Source organism: Stereum hirsutum (genome assembly GCF_000264905.1).
Source record: "Stereum hirsutum FP-91666 SS1 unplaced genomic scaffold STEHIscaffold_10, whole genome shotgun sequence".
Taxonomy (NCBI): Eukaryota; Fungi; Basidiomycota; class Agaricomycetes; order Russulales; family Stereaceae; genus Stereum; species Stereum hirsutum.
In genome coordinates this window covers 298,857-322,914 of record NW_006763140.1, presented here as the reverse complement: position 1 = coordinate 322,914, position 24,058 = coordinate 298,857, and the positions used below count along the sequence as shown (strand labels likewise).

The 24,058-nt window shown below is 51.9% G+C and overlaps 6 protein-coding genes across 6 annotated transcripts; 1 reads left to right on the top strand and 5 right to left on the bottom strand.

The window, feature by feature from the left end:
- Positions 1–782: 782 nt before the first annotated feature.
- STEHIDRAFT_60520 (ricin B-like lectin) lies at positions 783–1,569 on the bottom strand (the record flags this gene model as incomplete). Its single annotated transcript, XM_007305700.1, has 3 exons — positions 783–1,056; positions 1,159–1,325; positions 1,441–1,569. The coding sequence occupies 3 exons, from the start codon at positions 1,567–1,569 to the stop codon at positions 783–785; spliced, it is 570 nt and encodes a 189-aa protein (XP_007305762.1).
- A 1,391-nt stretch (positions 1,570–2,960) lies between these two features.
- Positions 2,961–7,632, top strand: STEHIDRAFT_169639 (uncharacterized protein; the record flags this gene model as incomplete). The annotated part of the gene is made up of 6 exons (XM_007305850.1): positions 2,961–3,340; positions 3,437–3,581; positions 3,768–4,524; positions 4,711–4,800; positions 4,882–6,512; positions 6,575–7,632. 6 exons carry the CDS (start codon positions 2,961–2,963, stop codon positions 7,412–7,414), a joined length of 3,843 nt encoding a protein of 1,280 aa, XP_007305912.1. The 3' UTR covers positions 7,415–7,632.
- Positions 7,633–8,427: 795 nt separating this feature from the next.
- Positions 8,428–9,237, bottom strand: STEHIDRAFT_112299 (uncharacterized protein; the record flags this gene model as incomplete). Its single annotated transcript, XM_007305849.1, has 3 exons — positions 8,428–8,755; positions 8,829–8,992; positions 9,067–9,237. The coding sequence occupies 3 exons, from the start codon at positions 9,235–9,237 to the stop codon at positions 8,428–8,430; spliced, it is 663 nt and encodes a 220-aa protein (XP_007305911.1).
- A 1,413-nt stretch (positions 9,238–10,650) lies between these two features.
- Positions 10,651–12,114, bottom strand: STEHIDRAFT_148077 (uncharacterized protein). The gene is made up of 2 exons (XM_007305848.1): positions 11,908–12,114; positions 10,651–11,757 (listed from the first exon to the last, which is right to left on the bottom strand). The coding sequence occupies exons 1-2, from the start codon at positions 12,078–12,080 to the stop codon at positions 11,085–11,087; spliced, it is 846 nt and encodes a 281-aa protein (XP_007305910.1). The 5' UTR covers positions 12,081–12,114; the 3' UTR covers positions 10,651–11,084.
- A 3,655-nt stretch (positions 12,115–15,769) lies between these two features.
- STEHIDRAFT_112297 (uncharacterized protein) lies at positions 15,770–16,357 on the bottom strand (the record flags this gene model as incomplete). Its single annotated transcript, XM_007305847.1, has 3 exons — positions 15,770–15,975; positions 16,115–16,172; positions 16,226–16,357. 3 exons carry the CDS (start codon positions 16,355–16,357, stop codon positions 15,770–15,772), a joined length of 396 nt encoding a protein of 131 aa, XP_007305909.1.
- Positions 16,358–19,302: 2,945 nt separating this feature from the next.
- Positions 19,303–19,759, bottom strand: STEHIDRAFT_158438 (uncharacterized protein; the record flags this gene model as incomplete). Its single annotated transcript, XM_007305846.1, has 4 exons — positions 19,303–19,383; positions 19,444–19,530; positions 19,600–19,659; positions 19,715–19,759. 4 exons carry the CDS (start codon positions 19,757–19,759, stop codon positions 19,303–19,305), a joined length of 273 nt encoding a protein of 90 aa, XP_007305908.1.
- Between the last annotated feature and the right edge of the window lie 4,299 nt (positions 19,760–24,058).

Sequence of the window (24,058 nt, the reverse complement as noted above, 5' to 3'; positions counted from 1 at the left end):
TCAGTTCAATTCACGAGTGACTCGTCAGTTTCACTGCAATAATCTGGCGCTGACACGGCGCAGCTTTGGAGGTTTGGGTGTGTGTTACTTGAGGTAGCGGTGTGGCTTTCAACTTTGTTTCTGTTATTTGTTTCCATTGACATACTATAACAGTAATGGGGAAGGCTGGGGGAGGACGGAGAAAGGAATATCGCCCTCTGCGCATGGGGCTGAGGCCCAGGAGGAATACTGATGAGGAGTTTGGGCGGGGTCGGTGGTGATATCGATAGTGATACCGGGCGACGGTGATTCTTTCAAAGCTTTCTGAAATCTTGGGAGATTCGTGACGAATATCTGAATCATGGCCTGACACGGCGCAGCGTTGAACGTTGAATATTGAATCCCGACAACTGTAAGTGTAACGAATGGTGGACCCGGATGGTTTCTCTTCAGTCCGTACGAATCTAGATGCGGCGTTGACAACTTGAATTACGGTCATTAGCGATCCCGGGCCCTATTTACGCCTCTCTTTATCCCTCCCAGCAAAGCCTGTTCGGTTCACGACTTAGTTTATCATTCAATATTCATCCCCCCACCATCTCAATCACACCACACCACACCAGAGAATGAATGATGTCAAAGACAACGACGGAATGCTCGAGAAAAATCCATTGGTTGATTGCGATATGAATTATGTATGAGGTACTGGTACAACAACACTTTTCTTCCTACAGAACACGATAGTCCAGTCACGTCATGTCATGAAACCACTACAGCGTTCGTGTTCGTTTAGTTTTGAGCTGTCAAGTACAAGGTGCATCGTCAGCAGCACGATCACGCAGATTGAACGAAAACATAAACAAGAACAAGAAAGCAAACAATGACCCAAACAAGGAGAAGAAGGACGGGGAAAACGAGGAAAAGACGGAGAAGAGAGGAGAAGAAAACATACCAGGCTCGATCCTCCACGTCTGGTTCTTGCCCTCCCATTTCCCCCAGAGCGTGACGGGCGTGCCGGGCGTCGCGTTCCCGTGGTCGGACATGTCGATGTTGAACGTCGTTCCGGGGATGAAGAGTCTGTCGTCGCATCGCATCGCGCCACCGTCAGCACACACACACTCTACCTCAACTACCTACCCGCGTTATGTGGGAAGTGGAAAGTGGTCAAGGCAAACTCACCTGAAAACACTCCCATCCTGCTCATCATGCCAAATATCCCAGTTCTGGGGGTTATCGATCGCCACGACCTTGGCGCCATCGGACGGCGGGCCTTCGATGTTGAGGTATTTGCCGGTCTCGAGGGAGCGGATGGTCCAGGGTCCTTGCGAGGTTTGTTCGAACATCCACTATAGTGGGGAGGGGTGGTTAGTTCGGTCGCGCGAGGAGCATAAAGGAGGGAAGGAGGGGGGTGGAGGGAGGGATGGAGGTTGGGGAACATGGAAGAGAGGATAATAGACGAACCTTCTGGTTACCTCCACCGTGGAAGTTGAAGCCGATGATGGAGGTGTTGTCGCCCCCAGAGAGATCAAGGGCGGTACCGCTCATAGCGTTCACGAGCGTGTATACTTGGCCCGATTGAATCTGAGTCATTGCTGAATTAATGAGTTTGGGATGTGATGAAGAGCTTTGGAGATGAGATGGATGGATGTGAGGTGTTGGTGGGGAGACTGAAGACGAGAAATCGAAGGTTTATATACGTGCGTCGAAGCGAAGATAGGGGCTGACGTCTGAGGCCTGAGGTCTGCATCATGAATGCTGGGCGTCACCGGTATGGTCCCATCACGTTTTGCGGGACATCTCTGGAGAAAGAAAGGACCAAGGATCCACAAGAGGCCGCAAGAGAAAAGGGCACGGCACGAACGTCATCGGGGTATTGAATATCGAGGGTGAAAGGAACAAGAGGAACGGTCAGCAGTCAGATGAGGTCCTGGTATGATCTCATACGGCCATGCATTCACGTCGAAAAGGCTCGAGAAGGGGATCGCCGTGGAGGAGGGCTGGATGACGAGGGCAAGGGCATGGACGGATGCGGCAAGGGGTAAGGTGGAGAGTCTGAAAGAGGGTCTGAACGTTGTCCAAGCTAAGCTCTCGATCATCGATGGTCCTCTAAGCTTGGCGAGTGCGGCCATGAAGTGCTGGACATAGCCTGAGCCTTCGAATGACAGAAGGAACGGACGCGGTGTCGGACGTCCTGCACACACGTTCTGCACTAGACTTTGCAAGCGACGGCAGCACAGAGCACAGCGTACGTATTTCTGCTGGACAAGGAACGCACGATGACTGCACCACAGGAACGAAGAACAGCCACGAAACAGGGCAACGAGGAACGACGGAGAATCGATGATGATGACGGTGGGCCACACTGCACACATCGGAGTGGCAACCACCAAGGAAACGCCACCCGGAGCACCGGCACGCGCAAATGAACCGGGCGTGGCCCCCCGGGACTTCCCGAGCTTTCGCCTGCACGACATCACACCTCGAAATCGCCCTCGTCCTCCCCAGGTCCGTCTTTTCTCCCTTCTCTCACCACCGATTGTAGCCAGAAACGCATACAGCATGCTTATACAGTCTCTTTCTATGATTTTTAGACTACGAGAGCTAGGGCTGAGTTCTATACGGAGGCTCGGACTGCTCGAGAGGTGAGCTGATCTGCTCAGCGATTTTTTTTTTGAACGGTCTTTACGGTAATGGTCGAAGCTTTCGCTTTCTCGTCGATAAAAGTTTCCACGTATGAGAAATCTCTGACATCGACATAAACAGAGGCAGAAGAAAGTATACGAACACCCGACCTATCACGAAACACTGGGCCACATCTCTCCCGCCCTGTTTTTCTGGGCGTGGGTATATATTCATCGACTTATCACCATCAACCCAGATATAGAGACATCCATTGTATCCGCTCCGAACTGAACTAAGTCCGTACTTGAACGTTTGAACTTCTACAGTGTCTACCTCGGCTAATCCTACCACCCACCAGGATGGACTACTCACCCCCCTCAACTCCCCAAGCCGGTCCTTCCTCCCATTCCCATTCTCAGTTCGGGACTCCAGCGTCCTACTCCGCATCTGCATCCAGTCCACCCGCCGCTACGCATACGCCCTCCATCCCTGGCCACACCGGTACACCCTCCATCCCTGGCCCCACCAGCACACCCTCCATCCTCACCGCACCCTCCGGAACCGGCTCCGGCCTCCGCCTCACAATCCCCTCCCTAAAAACCCTCAAGGAGCTAAAAGCGAAAAAAGGAAGCACGTTGCAGGATGCGAGGAGGAAGGCGCAGCAGCAGAAGGTGCCGAGGCCGATTAAGTTGAAGCCGTTGAGGGAGGTGTTGGGGGGGTTGATTGGGAAGATTAAGAAGTGCGTTTGATGGTTTTCTTCCTCTCGTCCTCTCGTCGCGCGGGAACGCTTGATATATGCGTGCGTATACTAACGGTGCGTGCAACAATAAAACAGAAAAGACTCGTACGCCTTCTTCCTCGAACCCGTCAACCCCGACCTCGTCCCGGGCTATCGCGACGCGATAGCGCATCCTATGGATTTCGGGACGATGGGGGTTAAGGTGGAGAGGGGACGGTATAGGAGTTTGGATGAGTTTTCGGTGCGTCCCAAGTCCACATCTCGCACACACTACATACGCATACCATCCTTCTGCCTCTTTCGCTTCGTTGTCATATCCTTCCCTCGGCACTAACTAACTCCCCACTTCCTCTCGGTCTCGTCCAACTCACTAACTCACAAACCCTCCTCCCTCCACCCTACAAACACAAACCCACAAAAAAAACAGCAAGACTTCAACCTAACCCTCCAAAACGCAAAAACCTTCAACCCCCCCGGAACGCTCTATCACTCCGAAGCGGAACGCATAGGCGCGTGGGGGAATGAGGCGATAAGTAGGGCGAGGGGAACGGTGATTGAGTTCGAAACGGAGTGGGAGGTCGATGTGGAGAGGGATGTGGAGCCTTCGCCTGCTGCTTTCAATGGACATTCGACCGGTTTGGGAGGAAGGGCGGATGAGGTTGATGTGGATGGAGAGGATTTTATTGCAGATGGGATGGGTGGGGGAGCAGGCAGGGAGAGTATGAGAGCGAGCGTAGGGCGGGGTATGAGCGCTGGCTTTGGCTCCCCCGCTCCCACCTCTGCGTCTGCCATGGCCGGAACTCCAATTTTGGGCTCAGGATCAGGGACGGGAACGACAGGATACGGCCGACGACGAGCAGCCATGAATGCCGATGCGGCGCTCACGCTCTCTGCGAAAGATGCGTTTACGCCTTCGCATCATGCGTATCCTTCTTCCTCTTCTCACCACTATACCGACCGAGATCGACTTGGCGTTGGCGTTGGAGGCGGCGGCGTTGGAGGAGGTGCAGGAGGGGGAGGAGGAGGAGGAGGAGGAGGGAAGAAGGGTGCAGGGGGGCCAGGTGCGGCAATGTTAGCGGAGGGGTTGGAGGAGGGGGGGAGGATGCCGGGGTGGAAGGAGGGGGTGGGGAGGTTTCCGAGTGGGAGTGAGTGGGCGAGGGTGGTTTTGGAGATGAAGATGAGGGGTACGTTTCTATTTCATTCACTTTTTGCTCGGTCTGGCGGCGTGTAGTCTTTTCTCCACATGCGATCCTTTCCTTCGGTTCTTCCTCCGTTTTTGTTTCGAACCACCCCTTTGTTTCGCCCGTTTTTCTCTCTCGATATGGGATAATGCGCGATGGCTGATCACTTGTGCTTATGTGTATCGACAGGCAAGAAATATAGGACGAAGAAGGAGAGAATGCGGATGGAGAGGGGAGGACCGCCGTTAGCCCCGGATGGGAGTCTAGCGTATGCGGAACGTGCGTACTCATTCCTTCACCACTCCTCCTTTTTTCCTAACCAACACATCCGCCGTATCTCATCATTCATATCGATCACAGTCGACGACCCATTCTCCATCCTCTCCGTCTTCGTCCCCCCACCCCGCCTCTCAATCCCCGCGCTCACCCCCATCCACATCCCACAACTCGCCTCCGGGCCCACACCAACCTCCGCCCCGGCCCCCACGAACGCGAGTGGGAGCGGTGGAGCGTCGAGGACGACGAGCGTGCCGCCGCCACAGTCGCCGTTTACGACGCAGCCGAAGTATGCATGGCAACAACAACAGACCCAGCAGCAGCAGCAGCAGCAGCAACAACAGCAGTTTCATGTGCCGACGCAAGCACCGTCGGCGGTGACGAGCCAGACTGCGACGCCGGTTGCGCCGGTACAGGCTTTGCCGCCTGCTGCATTCCAGACGGCATCATTAGCTCAGCCTCAACTAGTCTCTGCGCCTCAGTATCAACCACCACAGTCACAAGTGCAACCTCAATCTCAGCAAGCGCCAACACAACAACAACAACCATCCGCTCAAGCGCAGATTCCAACCGTGGGCGATGTCTTGCCCATCGCGAGCACAGTGACGGAAAACCTCCCGTCGCGCGTTCATGTCCCCGTTCCTGAGATTCCTAGGTCGAAGTATCGCACGCCGAGGACGTTCGTGCTTCCGTTTCCGAAGGAGGTCGAGGCCGCCGCTGCCGTCGACGCGAACGTGCCGACCTCGTCAGCGTCCACTTATACGCTCCCCGTCGCACCTAATACCGCCTCGCCCTCCAAGTCGTCCACTCCCAATCCCACAGCTTCCACCTCCAACATCACTACCACTGCCCTCAATCCCACCCCCGTCACCACCACCACCTCAACCTCCGCCACGCCAACGATCACACAACCCACCTACGCCACCAAACCGCCTCGATACGCGCACTGGGCGATAACAAGGCACGCGCCGTCGCGGACGAAGAAAGATCGGGAGAGGGAGTTTTATGGGGAGGGGGTTTGGGCGTGGAATGGGGGTGCGCATCCGAATGCGTATTTTGCGAAGGCGGTTGAGACGGAAGAGAGGGAGGGTGCGGAGGGTGGTGCTGGTGCGGTAGGAGGACCGGGAGAAGGAGGGGAAGGAGGGGAGAGAGTGCTGGTTGCGACGGATTGGGGAGGGTTTGTTGCGTTGGAGGATAGATTGAAGGCGGAGGTGTTTGCGAACGGGAATGGGAACAAGAATGGGAGGGTGAATGGAGGGCGGAGCGGGAGCGGGCCGTCGCAGGATGTGTTGGATACACAGGCGAAGCTGTTCGATGCCATTCGCAAGTCGGTCGTCGATGCCGCCACGAACGGGACGGGCGCGACTCCCGCTACTGCTGCTGCTCAACCCAACTCCAAGTCCAACCCTCAGTACGGAGGACCCAATGCCGGACAAGCGGGGCAGGAAACCGCTATGGACGTCCAACTCGGGACGGAAGCGGGATATTGGAACGAGAGGCGGGCGAGAGATGCGCAGGCGTGGTTGAGCGAGGTGGTGTATGGAGGTGTGGACGGTCTTGCGCTGGTTAGGAGTTTGGCGGAGTTTGTGGGTCCTGCTGGGAGATTCGAGGTCGAGGAGGACGATGAAGAGATGGATGTGGGTGAGGAGGCAGGGGTGAATGGCGAAGAGAGGGATGGGGACGATATGGTCGTTGATCGGGAGGAGGATGTTAAGGTATGTTTTGGGTCTTCGTCTTCGTGTCATTGTTCGTGTTTGTTGATCTTGAGTACGTATAGATGGAGGTCGACTCCGATTCTCGGCCTCAGCCTCTTAGAGATTTAGATGCTCATCGACATCGAAATGTAGCGGAAGAGAAGAAGACATATGTGCACTACCCGCTCGGCGAACCTCTCCCTCAATACATCGAGCGTACTATAATCGACCCTCTAACCTCCAACCTACACTCCTTCATCCGTGTAGCGTCGTATCAGCTCCTACACCCCTCAATCACCTCGTCTCCACCCTCGCATACAAACCCACATTTCCTATCTCCTCACATCTCCTCCACCTCTCCGTCCTCGCAATCGGCCCCTCCTCCCCATCCCCAATCCCAACCCCTCTTGTCGAACCAACCAAACGCCCAAACCGCAAACATCAACACACCCACCCACGCCCAACACCTCGCCTCCAAAGTCCGAGACTCCATCTCGCTCTCGACCCGGCTCTTGCCCATCCTCACCTTGTTGTACGAGCTCTCGTCGCAGAAGATCGATCTGGGAGCGTTGGTGACGGCGCCGGAGGAGCTCTACGAGGCCGATCTGGGGATCTTCGGCCCTCGAGCGACAGGGGCAGGAAAGACGGCGACTAGAGCGGGACCACCGGAGAGCGAGCGGGAGAAACTCGTCAGAGGACTCGAGCGGGCGTCGGAGTCGCTCACGAAGTTGATTCGAATGCGACAGGGTGTGGTGATGGGACAGAAAGAGCAAGCGAAGGAGAAGGAGAGAGCGGAGTTGGAGCAGGAGTTGAGGTTGAATTTGATCGCGTTGGCGAAGAGGGCGCCGTTGGATATGATCGCGAAGATGAGGAAGGAGCTGTTGCCGGAGCATTTGAGGGGGGTGGTGCCGACTTTGGATTGAGTGGGTGGATGGGTGGATGGGTGGATGGGTGGATGGGTGGATGGGTGGATGGGTGGATGGGTGGATGGGTGGATGGGTGGATGGGTGGATGGGTGGATGGGTGGATGGGTGGATGGGTGGATGGGTGGATGAGCGCCGATGGCGGTTTTCTTGGGCTGGTTGGGGGTGGAGTGTGTGTCGGTGGAGATACTTGGGGAGCGTTTGGCTGCGTGGTGGGGGTTCGTGTATGTTGCAAGCAAGTAGAAGTATCTGTGTCCGAAGTCTGTACAACCTGTTTGAATCCATAAATCATGAAATCTGCGTTCTAATCCTTCTATTCCCCGTACCGAGCCATCCATCGTCATAATATTGGGCATCATCGATTGAAGCGAGATGTTGCTTCTTGGTCGTTCTCCGCGAATTACCGCATCGAGTCCCGCTTTGTGGACCTTGTACTTGCATAGTTTCCTCAGCGACTTTCACTCTTTGTGAGATATGTTCGCCTGTCTTGCATATTGCCATTGATACAGAAGGTGTATCTGATAGAAACAATTAATCGATTTACGAAGCACTGGTGGCATGAACACACATCCTCCTGTCTCTGAAATGTCCACCCCTTCCGTCACTCCTCAGAGTATATTCCGATATGCGTCTGCGTAAACCCGGCATTTGCAACCAAACAAACACCCTCGTCACTCTACACAATCAAGACCTCCCCTCCTCCCCAGAGCGCTATGCTCGACCATTGAGAGGTTACACTTGGCCTACTTGTAACTTCCTTCCTTCCGTGGATTACGTGTTGATGTTGGTCGGGGTTTAATGCCGATAGGCGATACCAGTACAGGATTTGAGCGAGGAATGAGCTTCTTCACCTGGTCCGTGATGATGGACATCGCAGGAAGAATCCGAGCAGGGGGTATGGTAGTCGTGAATGAAGGAAGATATAGGTGGTTGTTACAGTTCGTGCATTTGATGGTGGTCATTGTGCTGTCGAAGGTGTAGTTGTTCATATGGCCTGCTGAGCATCGAAAGCTCTAGGTCATCTCAATCTTACTAAGTAGCGTACTCAACGCTCGGATCTTCTCCCTTGCATTATTGATATCAACGACATCCCTCACCCCAAGCCGCGTGCCCTCCTCGATAGTGAGAGGCTCTTCGCGTGCAACCAGGCCAGAGTACCCCGGAAGAAGCCACTCATGATGACCATACTTATGTCCCAGCACGACCTTGTCGACGTCCGTAGCGGAGGGCTCAAAGCTTTCGATAGCGAGCTGGCGGATAGAAGGGAACTCCCAGATCGAGGCAAGATGGAGGACGGACGCCCAGGCTTTGGCGCTTTGGGACGGGTTCGAGGTGTAGGAACTGAGCGAAGAAGAGAGTGGCCCAAAGTCAGATAGTGTGGAAAGGGCATGTTCGATGGGCAGGGAGGGCTCACATGCGGTACAATACGTTCAGAAAGGCATCGAAATCTTCTTCATCGATGCCTTCCAGCACGATCGGCTCGTTGATATCGGTATGATCAAGTAGGAAAGTCTTCGCGAATTTCGTGGAATGCAATTCGAACAGGTAGAGATGTAGGCGGTACGACGTGTTCTTCACCTGTGTTACGAGCGTTAACCGGACGTAAAGGCTGCTCCAAGCGGAAGTGGGGGCGGAAGAGACAGAAAGCTCACGACGAATATCACGCTACCATCACGGAACCAGAACCTTTCGTGCCGAGGAAACTGCGTAGGAGGGATACCAGTGTTATCACTCGATGACTTCGGGGAGAGTGTAGAGCTCGCGAGAGGGGACTCGAGGGAAGCAAAAAGCTCGACAGAAGGGTCAACGGGGGAAGGAGGCATGGATCGTTCGGCGGTATAGAGGGATGAGATCGTGGATGAAATGCCTGCCATGTCTTCGAAGTCTGACTCGCTCGAGGTGGCGTTCTGGTCCGAGGGGTGCGACAGAGAACATGAACAAAAATGGCTTGAAAGATGAAAGGAAATACACACCATTCGACAGACGATCTAAGCTGGAGTGAGTGGGGACAAGCAGGATGAGACGATCGCTTGAGACTCGCAGCTTTATCAGTCTAAAGAGAGTTTCGGTGGCGCGAGAAATCCGGGCACGCGTACTAGACGTGTTTAGCATGAGAGATACCGGAGTCCAGAGTCATCGTTAGGTGTTGGTTCCAAGACAAATAATTGATGCACAGTACTTAAGGGAGCTCTTAGAGATACAGGCCAGTGGGGGACTACGTGGAGAATAGACAACAGTGTTTAGTCCTCTCGGCAGGCTAGATCGACGCATTCCGATTGGGACTGCCGAGGATAAGCAAGAGCGTTTCTGACTCGCAAAGATCAAAGGGCGTATAATTCATTAAAGCAGGAGGAAATACGTTCCAAGCCGAAGAACGAAGGAAAACAAAAGGAAAACGACGACCTCAGAGCTCCTCCGGGACGGAGACTAAGCGGAAGCTGAAACTTGCCACGTGGCTTATCTTCCGCTTTGTTCACCACCACCGAACCGAGCGGCACGGAAATGGTGTTTGTTGTGGGAGAGGGTGACTTTCCGTAGGGGGTTTGTGCACGTTCTAGAGACATAGAACACTGAAAAGAGGCTCAGGACCATTTTTGATTGGCTTAGAGCCTCGTATTTGTGCATCTGTGCGTCTAGAAACATTCCTAGTAGACTGCTATAGAAAGTCACCCAGAGGTAGACGGAACAGTTGTGTGGAGGGGTAGTCACAAAAATGGTTTAAAACTCATCATTGACACAAAACCAAAACCGGAGTATCACACTGGTACCGTAAAGCACAACAACCGTAAGCATAAGCAAAGCGTAACAGTATACAGACTAGAATGTACGCTACTTTTGAGTGTGATTGACCTGGGCCAGTATAGCAGAGGGCATGAGCGAAGTACTAGTGAGATACGTATTAGATGGCAGGAATCCTAAGAAAAGCAAATCCAAGAGAAAGCAAATCCAAAATCAAAATGCCGAAGGTCGTCAAGTATCAAAATAAACATGAACGTGAAGCGTAAGTAGAGCGTCAAGCATGAAACACGAAGCGTAACTAAAGCATAAAGCGTAAAGTGTGGCACATAACAGTCCAAGGACACAACACACATCACAATCCAACCGTAATAGAAATGAACTCCGGTCGTTCTATCGTAAAAAGTCGTGTATCGTCAGGGTGGAGGTGGTATCAAGAATGGGGAACGGGTCCATGGGATGCGAGGTATCGAGCTCTCGAGCCGTGAGAGGGATGCAGAGAGGGATGGGGGATAGTCTGAGAACAGCATTAACAGTAACGAAGGCAAGGGCGAGGGGCGAGGGGCAAGGAGGACGGCAAGCACAAGCCTCAACACAAACACAAACGAAGAAGAGGGATTCGAAGAGGAAGAGACGCCCGAAGAAAAAAATAAACAAGATATAATATACAGTACGATGACGACAACAGCGAGCAGATATGGATATGGAACCAATGTAGATGAAGGGTTGAGATATGTACAGCGCGAAAGCGAATAACGATAGCTTGAAAGCGGAGCATGCATTGATACGGACGATGGAGCCAGGAATGGATGGAAGCGACGGACGCGAAGGTGTATAGTGATGTGGCGTAGGAAGGAGGGAAGTGCAGGTTCATGGACGGGCCACCGACAACGACGACAAGCAAGACTCCCAATTGCAATTGCAAAAAGAATGCCTACCATATCCTCGTCCTCGACGGCTGCAGCTGCGCTTGCGGCTGACCATACTTCACCTGCGTCGGTGGATAACATACAGCCATAGACGGCGGCGGGGGCACAACTAGCTGTTGTTGCGACTGTTGCTGCTGCTGCAGTTGCAGTTGCAATGGCTGCTGCTGTGGAGGTGATTGTTGTTGTTGTGGTGGTTGTTGTGGCTGCGGCGAATACCCATGCACCATCTCCGTATGCTTCGCATACGCCCTCGCATCCTTCCCTCCATACGCCATATCCAACGCAAGAACCATATTATTCCTGACCTCCATCTTCTTACTCTCCTGTTGCCACATCGCCCACTGATTCTTCGGCCAATACACCCTATCCCTTCCATTCCCTCCCACTCCAATATCACTAAACCCCAACGCCGGTCCCACCTCCGGACAACACTCCCTAATCCATCCCTCCAACCTTCCCTCGTCCCACCTGATGCCCGCCTTCCAGAACCCGAGCTTCAACATGGCTGCGATATCGCGCGGGTCGTCTTTCTGGAAACGCACGAGTTTGAGCGCGATGGACCAGGGCCAGGTTGTCGAGATGAGGGTGAGGGAGGGAGAGGTGAAGAGTGTGTTTGTTTGGATGTTGGAGGGTGAGAGGGCGGAGGTGTGGATGGGGTCGTAGAGGGCGCCGGAGGGGCTGTGGATGGGGTGGGGGGTTGTGATTGCGATGATGGGGCACGGGGGTAAGGTGAGATGAGACGACGAGCGGGAGACGTAGGAGTAGAAGGAAAGAGTAATGAAAGATTGAGATGCAGTTGAAGATGGAAACAAAATGAACGCGACGTACTCGTACGCCATAGGCAGCGCTACGTCCGCATGCGAGTTCATCCAGTCTTTCCCCAACCCAAACTTCCGCGCCGTCTCCTCTATACACCTCAACAACCTCGCCTCCGCATCCGGAACCCTATGTCCTCCTCCTGCCGGCCCAACGCACCCATATTCTTTTACAAACGCCCTCATCAAAAAATCGATATCCCTCGTCGACCTCCTCGATTTCAAACTCTGATGAAAAACAGCGACGAAACCTCCATGCACGACGAGCCGGACGTGAAAGCCGAAGTGGACTTGGATGCGGGTGGAGAGGTGCGTGAGGATGGAGGGGAGGTTGTCGCGCGTGAGATAGGTGTTGTTGGTTTCGGGGATTGGGAGTTGAGGTGGAATGGGTGCGGGGATTGCGTTTGGTGGGATTTGGGGTGGGAGTTGGGGTGCGTTGGGTGGGATGGGGACGCCATTGGGGATGGGTATTGAGTCTGATGCGGACGTGGACGAGCGCTGTTTGTGGTGCTGGTGGTGCTGTTGCGAATGAGGATGATATTGGACCGGTTGGGGATAATAAGGGCTCGCGCTCCGTGCTGAATTCATCAGCCCCGGAGCAGGCGGACTAGCAGCCAATACGCTGCTCAAATGCGCCTGAGGTTTCAACATCGACGTCGTTGACATTGAAGTTGAACTTGAAGACCACGGGGGAGGTGTAGAAGTGAACGAGCCAGGCCATGACGCGTGCGGGACGAGGGTTTGCGTGGAGCCCCAGCTTGAGTTGGAGGCGGCCGATTTTGGACGCTGTGGGGGGTAGAATGAAGTGATGTGTTGTGCCATGAGGAAACGTCGTGTTCTGTATGCAAGGCAAGGCAGGCTCAGCGAAGTGAAGCAGAAGCACCAGCGAAGACGAGTCTAGTCTAGTCTAGTCTAGTTTAGTCTTAGCCCTAGTCCTATAAGAGACGCAGACTGAGAGGACGTGAGCGTCAGGACATGCAGGATCAAGAAAGGGGACCGAAGCGAACAAGGCGAGGGCCTTTATAGTGCAAGGAAAAAAGGAGGCACCAGTCAAGGTTTGACGGTGTCTGGTCAGCAAGTGAGACAGATTCGATCCCCTTTCAGTACGTAAATAAAAGCGGCCGGAAGCGTGATTCCCTGAGAGCGGTACCATCTTGCCTTCGATTCCTGTTCTTCGTTGTACGTTGCCCTGGAGGTCTGTATTGTCGGTTACAGTGTCCATTCAAGTTTCGGAGGGTTCATTCCGCGTGCGCATTGTTTCAATGTCCAGGAAGTGAACAAAGGACGGTGTGCCATTCGGTGGCCCGGCCAGTGGACACTGAGGCCTTGAGGGCGCAGTTTCTCTGTGCTCAAAGCTGTGGGTTCGTGACGAAGCGAGCTGAGCTTGTGTGAACGACAGGCATGGATGGAGAGGTGAGGCGTGAGACCGCACCTATCTCGCGACGCCGAGAATGATTTGCTTGCCCCTTGATGATGGCTCAAGATGGGAAGTGATCCAGAAGAAGCCTTACAATATACACTACTCGTGTTCCGAGGAGACTGAGTGGACGTATATGGGTTTGTGTGGACCGCTGTGGATCCTATCATTAGAACTTCAACTTACGCAGGGTGGCGGACGGTGGACTGTTACTCGTTTACGCCTGTAGCTAGAACTGGAGGATGTGTAATTGTAGTTGTAATCGTATGCATGTTGATGTCGATACAGTGCCGTTATGTCCTTATGACCGCTTGTTCTAGTGGCTTTATCTAAATTCTGTTGTATGTATACAAATAAACATACCGCCACCTGCCTCGCATACAGTGTCACCCACATCCGAACACTTCCCATGTTCATCTGTATCCCCCCATCCCGGACCCCGAACTTCAACTATACATCTAATAGCTAAGGGTCTTCCATCACAGCAAACCAAGGACCACAGTAGTCAGTCGTCAGCACAATAGCCCGGACTAAACCGGGATTTGGAATGGAAACGAATCTCGAATCTCGAGTCCGAGTTTGTCCCAAACGTCGCGAAGTATATCGAAGCTATATGTGTAGCGTGATACTGATACAGCTTTCCATCATACATCATACAGCACACCGCTGTCCTACTCTATGTAGGGCGAACAAGAACAAATGTTGACCGTCGAGCCCGTTACGACTCCTCCACTGTTGTAGATTCAAAACAGTCGAAGGGTGATGTCTGATTCGGACCTGTTGCGAAAGGGACACTTGGATGAGACATCATGTTTTCAATTGCAGAACAGTTACAATTGAACAAGTGCATAAATACCCAACTCCGTTTCGTCCTATAAAAGTCCAAATGATTCAGATGTTCGCATCTGGATCAATCCAAATGGGCAAGAGGGCCTTCTCGGAACTGCGTGCACTGTAAGTCTGTAATCAAAGAATAGTCAAAGCGCTACGGGCCATGGCTGCATAAGAGCATAGACGTATTAATACTGTGCCACTAACACTAACACTGTCATCGACGGGCCCCATTTAAATTCAGATTCAAGTCCAGAAGCAATGAGGGTCATCAGGAATATAAACGCGGGATATGTACGTCCTCTCCTTTAGTGGCGGCAGCGGTGGTGGTGGCTGAGAAGAATAAGAGAACTCGAACCTTGTATATTTTGATTGGGCGACACTACCGTCCCAAAAGAGTCGCTCCATCCAACCTTATCTCGTTTCGTCGAGTCTCGAAAGGGAGGAAACGATTGATGAGCTCGAGGAGCCGAAAGTGTTATGTATGATGCGACGCTAGCTGTGAGTTGAACGGTGGACGTTGATCGTTGAACTTCAGGTACTTTGCGCTCTAGGAGAGGGTACTAGCGACATGGAAATCGTGACGTGGCGTGGCGTTGGTTCGTTTAACTTGTCCTGCCTTCGAGTTCTCGAACGAATGCGAGGACATGTGCTGTATCAGAAGAATAGTCACAGTCAAAAGTTTCACAGCACAGAATAATAAGATGCTGCGATGAGGCGGGGATGCCAGAGATAAAAGCACGAAAGTCAAATGAGTACCAGCTCGTAGGGAAGTACAGTGAGAATTTACTCGTTGTAAGAGGAGAAGGCGAACTCGTTTGGTTGGGCTTCGCTGCTGTCAATGTCCTAAACGAGTCTCGACCAAGTTTAGCGTCCTGGAAGGCGTAAAAGGTCCATCCATCCAAGCTTATCTTGATTCATCGAGTCTCGACGAAGTGCAATGACCCGGAGGGAGAAGGGAGGAAGGGTGGAAGAAAGGAAGAGAGGAAGGAAGGTGATGAGGAGGCGAAGACAGTAGACGTAGATGCGGCGCTAGCTGTGAACATCGAAGTTTAGGTTCTGTATGATTATTGGCAAGAGCAAGAGCGTAGGTCCAAGGTTCCAGGAGAGGAGGGAGAGGAGAAGGGAGGGGAGGAAAGGGTTATTGTGGCGAGACCGTGGCGGCTCGTTGGGCAATATCGAAAACTCAAGTTTTGTGTCTGAAGAAAAGTTTAATTTCGGTAGTTGTTGAACGTCGAATGTCGAAGACCACAGGGAAACAAGAGGTAACGCACAGGCTGCGCCACATTTGCGTTGCAGAAGCCCAGAAGCCCGAAGGAACCAGCCAGGAAAGCGTTCCTTCCGAAGGGTCCCATCTAGTCCAGTGGTGGACAGATATTCAGAAGTAAGAGGAAGGAAGGAGGAGAGATAGAATGCATCACGCACTACTGAATCAAACAGAACAGGAAGGACGGAACAGGAGAGCGCTAGCGTGGAAGCCGGTATTGAGTGTGAGGACTCCGAACCTAAAGCTCGCCTTCGAGGAGAGGGTAGTGTATCGTGACGATCCAATCTACTGAACCCTGCGCATACGTCAACTAAGGCTTTTCCTTTAGCGCTTCCGGTGGTAACATACGCAGGGTTCGATTCACGCTCGCGGTCGAGGTGACTGAGTGGGTGGCGGACATTGAGAATCTTGAAGGTCGAGCGCTGGGATCTTGGGCTCGAGAAGAGGGGTTATTGTGGCGAGGCCCGTGGCCCAAAAGAGTCTCAACATATCACCACCAATCACTGCATAGAATCCCGAATAACTCAGCGGAGCAGTCTGGAGGTCATTCTTGTCCAGAACCATCCCTGGAGAAGGATCCCACTCAGTGGTAGAGATTCAGAAGAAAAAAAAAGCAAGTAAGAGAAATCGAATGCATCACGTACTACCACTGAGTCGAGGGACATCGCTAGAATAGATGCGGCTATTAGTGTGAGGACTCAGAACCTAAACGCTCGCCTTCGAGGAGAGGGTCGCGCATCATGGCGATCCAATCTACTGTACCCTAAGCATACATCAACTCATGCTTGATCTTGAGCATTTCGGGTGGTAACTTACGCTGGTTTTGATGGACGGTCGAGGTGACTGGGTGGGTGGCGGACATAGAGGATCTCGAAGGTCGAGCGCTGAGATCTCAAACTTGACTCGACTCAGTGGCGCGATGAACTCCTCGGGATTGAAGATCTGCATGAACGGACAGATAACATAGCGCCAGCCCGAAGAACCCAAATATAACGAACGCTAGCTGTAGACTTCTTCAATTGCCTTCTCGATGTCGTATCCACATATGATGTTCTGGGTGGAGAAGTGATGGGAGGCATGTCTTCACACCGAGCTCGTGGTCATATGCGCTTTTGGGAGGAGTCATACGACGTAGGGTGGCGGGACACGAGCATGCGACTTCAGGACCTTTGAGATTTGGGTGTGACGGGGATACGGCGAAGGTGAACAGAGTGTTGCCTGCTTGTCGAGTCCGTCGGATCAGCATACACAAAAGAGATTTCTTTCGAGAGAAGAAAAAACACTGGTCAGTGGCGAGGCGGTGGCGGACACGAACAAGCAAGCCCTTCGAGTGTGATCTGATGCAAACACGGGCAAGCGACGAATAGAGCAGTATCTTCTGTCTATGTTCTATGTATGTTATGAGCAATTTGGGCTCATCTGGTACGTCGGAAGAAAGCATAGTCTTCTGCGAACAAATAAAAAAAAACAGAACATCAGCGCCAGTGTACACAGGTTCAGAGCATCAGTCATAGTCAAGCCTAGTGCTCACCGAGGACTCATATCGATATCAGTTGCCCTACACACATACAGCAGAACAGAACTCGGATGGTCCTGGACTATGAGCGCCAATACTGGGCGCTGCAGTTTTACGAACGAACGGATCTCTCGACCGAGTTCGACGAGGGTCAAGATGACATGCTGATATCGATGAGCGAAGCCAAGGAAGAGGATTCAGAACAAACCGGCTTATGTCATTTGAGACCGAGGAGACGATTTGAAGTGATGATGAGCGCCGGGATGACTCGTGTTTATGAACCCCTGAAAAAGTGAAGGTGAGGTGAGCCGTAGAAGTCAAAACCGAGCACCATTCCGTTATGGTGGGGTCGATAGCGAAAGGTTACGAAGGTTTCCTGAAATTCCTATATGAGGGCTTGTGAGCTTGCTAAGGTATGAAACCTACGCATGAAGGCGAAAGACTCCAAAGGCTAGGCCACATTAAACTCGAGTTCAACGAAGACAAGCCGCGATGTTGAGAAGATCGCGATGGTGAGTGCGGGTGCGTGATTGTACTCGGAATGGATGTACCGACCATCACGATGGGATGTGGGGACGAGAAGTGATCTCTGGTGATAAAAAGGACACGCAACGGTGAGTGGAGGTTTCGATGTGGCATGAGAAAGGAGTTTGAGATGAAGCTCACCTCGAGTCCTACAAGCGCATGATACGTGATGTTTCACAAATTTCGGGCACAAGCTTGGAGCGACTGTGTGGATGCGCGTCGGAGAGGACAGGTGGATTGTTAACGGAGTCGCCTGTCCAAGCACCGTCCGAGAACGAACGTACGTATCCCGAAGGAGACGAATGATGACATTCGCGGACACCCCTTCGTCCCGAAGAAGGGTCAACGAGCAGTCGAGTTGTACAGGTCTGTCAGAGTGTCTTGCAATACCCTTGATCCACACTTTGCTCCACGCTCCTTCATTTTCGAGAACAAGCGTTAAATGGCAGTTGATTGAGATGTAGCCTGAAACGTGGAGCTAATAGTCACGGTACGACCTCGATGACCACGGATCGTTAGGAATGAACGGAACGGGAAAGAGCGTATGCACTCGTCTGAGACCCTGATTGTGAAATTCAGAACTTGACGTATGGTATGTAACGCAAGATCTCTGAAGAACGTTTTGACAGAAGTAGCACACCATCATGGTAAACCCATCGTCAACTGGTAAGACACTTACGGAGATCAACAAGACGGATCCGTCTCGACGCAAGATATTCATGGCATCGTAAGCATAGATCACGGGAAGACAAACAAGCCTGGAATGCTCACAAAGGTGACGATTAGGACCGTGTCATCAGCTGCTGTACGAGACGCAGACTTCTGATTCGTACGGCAGTTATGCTAGTGAGAAGTGAATTTTGATCCGTAACGACGCAAAGCCTCCGATGGTGAGTATGTTTGGATTCGGCGGCAGTACTAGACTCGAGATAGAATTCCTTGGATGCCAGGACGGCGGCGTGCGCATGAGACCCGAGAGAAACGAGGACAGATGATGGGAATGGCGGAACCAAACTTGCAGGAAGAAGTATGTCGACTAAGAAGTTGAGGCGGCTGCTGATGTTGATTCTGGATCTAGACGAAGAATGAAAGCTAAGCGACGCGGTTAGTGTTCAACGACATCGGCATATTCTTAGCGTGGTGTGACGATCAATGAATAGCGAAAGCAGAAGGGATAACAAGCTACCTTGCTGAGCTAGGTATCCCAAGGTTGAGAACGTGTTGAGGTAGTCAGCCCTCGAGAACATGGATGGGTGTCAACCCGTCATTCCCTGGGATCGAAGACATCGGAGCGATCTGTTTCATTGGCACAAGTCTTATGAGACTGTATGACAAGCGACAGCCTCGCACATCACCACAAGGTGGGGAATGTAGATAACAGCCCTTGACACGAGCCATCGAATCCAAGAAAACGTCGCGGTTTAGTATCAATCCCGATGAGATATAATGGCGAAGAAATGGGAATGGATAAATAGCACGATGTCCGGGTCGTTGAGTCGGTCGCCTAGAAATGCGGGCCAAGTATTGATCTCACGCGAGAGTTCCAAAAGATGAATATGGCGTAGATGGAAGATATTAATTCAGGGTTGGCAGCGATACAGACGATGGGGCTGAGAAATGCGCTGCGAGATTTGAGCCTGTGCCATCATATGAATCCAAACAGAAAGGAACTGGACATCGACGAACGACTTATCAGCAAACCAAGCCGTTTCAAAGATATGCATTCACTGGGACACATTTTTATCGCCTTAATCAACCATTCCGAGAGGAGTCGAGTTCGGCGTTGTAGGCTCAAGTGCATACGGCGCACTCGCGTAGTCGTGGCAGGAAGACTCAGCCCCAAGGTTGTATCTCATTGTTTCTTCTTCGTATCAACTGGAGGAAGCCATTGTACCGGATTCCGGTTGTACATGGGCCATTGTGGAAGAGCAACCTGAGGAGTGAACAGAGCTCAGAGGAAAGTAGTGGAGAAAACCCGCGATGTTGCACGTACAACGAGTAGTATCAATGTTCCGACACCGAACGAGCCGAATGTCAAGGTTAGTGATTGGGACACAAGGCCAATAATATACGAAAGGGACTGATGAACAAATTCAATGCGTCAATCGTCAGTAAGGTGAGCTGCGTTGAGAGGATTGATGGTGCGTACTGTGATCGCGAGAAGGGCATTGCGGGAGACCTGCTCGACAAGCTTCTGGCCCTCAAAGTCCTGAAAAGTGATCACAATCAAAACACGTATATGACCAGGATGAAATAATGATTACAATCTTCCCCTCTATGAGTCTCTGGACTTCTGGCGGTAAGGACATGGTGGTAGCTGTTGAGTTGAATTGGTGCTAGCAGGTGCTAGCGTGGCGCTGTTGTGTCGTGGCGCCGGAGACACGTGGATCGGTTCCCACAGAGCGACTTAAGCGTGGGAATCGCCACTTCTGCCTCCTCCCTTTCAACATCTTTCTCGTTCACCGAAACCAATCTTCTTGTCACGAAAAAAATATCTTAAAGTCCGGTACGCACTCACTGAAATGTTTTTGCCACTTATTTTCACACTTTTTTGAGGTATCTGATGTCTTAGATTTTGAAAAACTAGATGTGTAGCCCTCTACCTCGGAAATTCTGTTGACACATGTTGTGTACCACCGACGACCTTGGCCTAAAGTTTCGCCAGGGGCACTTCTAGGTGAGGACTACTTGCTACGTTCTTTTCTTTGCGTGTCATGTTGTCGTATACGGTCTTGAATTGAAGTCCGTTCGATAACGATGTCGGACAGGCCACACCGGTAGTCCAGTGCATCTAATGTGCCCGCGTATACGTCGAGAATAAGTCACGGTTCCTAGAGACATTGACCTCTTTCTTGTGTACTTATTGCGTTGAATGCGAAGTGGCCGTTCCTATAGTCTTTCGTTGCACATTCATATTTCCTGGTTCTGGCGCCTCTATTTCTATGGCGCCTTTTCAAAGACAAGTATGGTACATTGGTACACCCATTGATCTTCATCCCTCCCTGTTCGACAGCCTGCCGTTGTATCACTGTATAGAGCGACCATGCTACCGCATGTCGAAAATCGCGCATGCTGCTTGATCCAAGTTGTGCGATTTGGCTTTTCAACCTTGCGGTAAAATATCATTGGGTTTCGCTGACAAGGCAGCCCATCGGAACGCAGTTTGCTGCATTCGACTGTCATTCGATGAAAAGAGATAGCGACGTGCACTTTCCTGGAGTTTGACAGGAAATGGAGACAAGTTGGCCGTGTGTGTCGAGAGCAAGCAATGCGATGCTTCCATACGGCCTATACTGAGTCCGGTCTCGATTAAACGCCTGATTCTTTCGTGTCATTTCTGCTTCTTGTTTCCCGCACCTTCACCCACTCTACTTGGGGCAAAGGTTCTTACTTTTCTGATTGCGCCTGATAAGTCAACGGTCCTCGCCTCCGACCATACCTTTACTATGGAAGGTTGGATGAGATGCAGTAATGCGATGTTCCAGACTCTCTATATACATCGATAGGATGCGCGGCGATGGACGATGTGACAAACAGGACATAGGCCCAGGAGGAGTATAGTTCCAGTATCATTTCTGAGACTGTTTCATATTGCTTCCATGTGTCGACATAACAAGCTGTTCTGATCATCTTCTTCAGCCACCAATCCCCTCTCCTACAATAGCTGAGAACAGCGGCTTATTGTCTGACCTCCTCTGTGAGACGAGAAGTTTACTTTCGGAACCTCCGGGGAGGAAACCTCTTCTCTAAAACGTAACCTTTCCACCACCGTTCCCGCTGGATGGTCACAGGAGCAGCTATCATGCTGAATCTTGTTGACGGGTTCGGCGTGATCAGCACCGTTTCAAGTCCCAATTTAGGCCCTTGGCATTACGAAGCCATGTTCTTGCGCTTTGAATCCTTGTTCCTTTAGCTAGGTTGTTCCTGGTGCCGCGCTCCGTCCTGGGAATTTGCGCAATTAGTGGCGCCGGAGCTGGAAGTTATCTGTCTCTGGTACATTACTTCTCTGCCCCCTCTCTGCTTGAGGCCGATGCTGTTGACAGATCCATTTAATTGACCAAATTTCCCAGTCCTAGTTGACCCAACCGGCTCGTCCGCTCAAAATGTCACACAAAAGACTGTCATCAGAGCTCCACGATTTCCCGCAGAAGTCCGTAGATGTCCGGCCAATCGGTAATTTATTTCTGCAAGATACAAGATGGTTCACAGGCCCAAATTCTTACCCGCAAACGTCGTAGAGTTTACGAAGGAGTATGGTCCCTACGCGTTAACAGCGTGTAAAGTTTTTCAGCCTCAGCGGGTGAGCACCACCCTCGGGCCTGATACCACTATCGTATCTTTGCCCTCGCTAAACTCTACTCCAGGGGGTCTACAGTATTCTCCTTTGGTTCGACACCCCAATGATAGCTTTGCGCTTTGAGTTACAGTGCGCCCTTCATCGCGCCCGTGGCACTCCGTCCCGTCTCCTGCTATGGCAAGCGCCCCACTTTGCCCATGTGTCTAACCAGGTCCGACCTCGGCATATCGGGCATGGCTCTCGCAATGAAATTGCATCAGCATCGGGGCCTCGTGTTTGCTGCCCTTGAACATCACAAGTGCGAACCTCGGACGTCACTATTTTTGTTACTTCTCGCAGCGACGGGAAGAAGACAGGGTAGACAACTCTTCCGGTCGGTGGTGGCGCGTGGCATCCCGTGCATCCTCCGTTGGTAAACTGATATCCACGTTACACTGACAAGGTAAAGGTCTGTGTGAGCGCTGCAGGGACTTTTGCCTCGACGCAAGAAAAAAGCTCACAGGACGCAGTAGTGATTGATTCTTTTCTAACATGAGCGTGCACAATGATGCGGCGTACGCCTATGCCTCCTCGGGATGAAACTCTGGGCTGTGTCCAACTCTAACCTTGTACGAAGAGATTTTTTTGCAGGGCAGGCGCTGTGCCCGCTTTCTTCTACGCTTTCCGGTGGGCGTGCTTCATTGATGTTTCCTATGCAATTATCTATATCCAGGCTTCAAGCTGCCAATCTTATGCAATTCGCCTTCGCCTCATGGCAGTAGACCATAACAATGGTTTTCACCGTGGTAAGGTCGCGTACGTTTACTACTATAATTGATGCTGAGGTCTTCTATCAACCACCCAAGCCCGCCGAGACACAGCGGAGAAGTGGATATCAGATTACGCCGCGGTCGCTGGCGACAGGCTCTGCTGTGGCGAGTACGGCATGGTATCAAGGCATGTCCGCCGGCCAACCTTACCAGTGAAGTTCCTAAAGGCGGTAACCATGAGTGATCCGTCGTCCCGATCCTTATTACACCGGAAATCTCGATGAACGGAAGTTCACAATATTTCCACCGGGAATGAATGAGCATAGTCCACCATGGTCGGATGTTTCTGCCATGTGCGTGGCAAGACCCTCGACGCGGGACTTTTATGCCGGTAAGTACTCACTATTTGGTCTCTCTACCGGGTGAAATTATCTTTTATCTTCATTTGACAGGCGTATTTGCTCTCTCGATCATGTCACTTACTATGACTTTTCTTCGGAGCGAACTGCTATGTAGATCGGGTGGAGAAAAATGAACATATCTCGATTGCAACGGGACCGCAATTACACTTCCTCTGTGTCCCGGTTCTCTATCGGCGATGAATCTCATGCTCTGTAGGACGCAAGCTGTTTCCCCGTGATTTGAACCTCGGTGCCCCACCAGATTGCATCAGAGGAAGCACAGTCCCGAGCGTCCCGAAGATTCATCAATTGTCCGCGATCACCAAGCCGCCCTCAAAGAGTATTGAACCACACTTCGATCGCTCGCTGATGAATTTCTGTGGTCATGGCTTCCGTAGCACTTCCTCAGACGAGACATCCCAATATTTTGGATGGCTACTTGGTATGTTCCGCAGGTTCAGAGATACCAGCTCGTATCCGTTGCCCCGTCCTTGCGGCTGACTTGCGACGAGCCTTCCTTCGAATCAACGCAATAGTCAGTTGCCAACGTGTTCCGAGATAGCCGACTTTACAGCGGTGACGGTGTCGGCGACGTGTGAGTCTGGCATTATTGAAATCCGTTCATTTTGACTGACTTTACCGACGGTACATAGTCTCGACGTCAACTTCGATATAGCGTCATGAAGGGTTGACAGGTTGTCGCGGACTACGCCATTTAGGATGGTTTGCAGAGTAAGAATTGTAATACCCCGCTCTCAATCTTTGACCATGCGGCCCCGTACGCTTTGAATTGTTTCAGGCGGCAACGGCGAGCGAAGCACATTTCATAGATCCCTTTTCCCAAAAATTTCCAGCCGCATTGCTTCGCACAGCTTGACCGACGTCTCGCCGGCACTGTTGAACTCTTCACATCTCGGTTGCATCTGGGACGATCGGCTTCAGCAGCGTAGATTACTCGGCGCCTAATACGGTAATAGGTCCGGATATGTTCACCAAGGAAACCAAACCCTAGCATATTTGGAAGTCCGCGAAGTTCGGTCAACTCGTGGTCATTTGTCAGTAAAAAGAAAATATGGCGCCTTTCCTCGGCGAAGCTTGCAGCGAAGAGGGACGACCATTGTCCATATTTAAGACATCAGAGCAAGTCATGCTTCAAGAGTC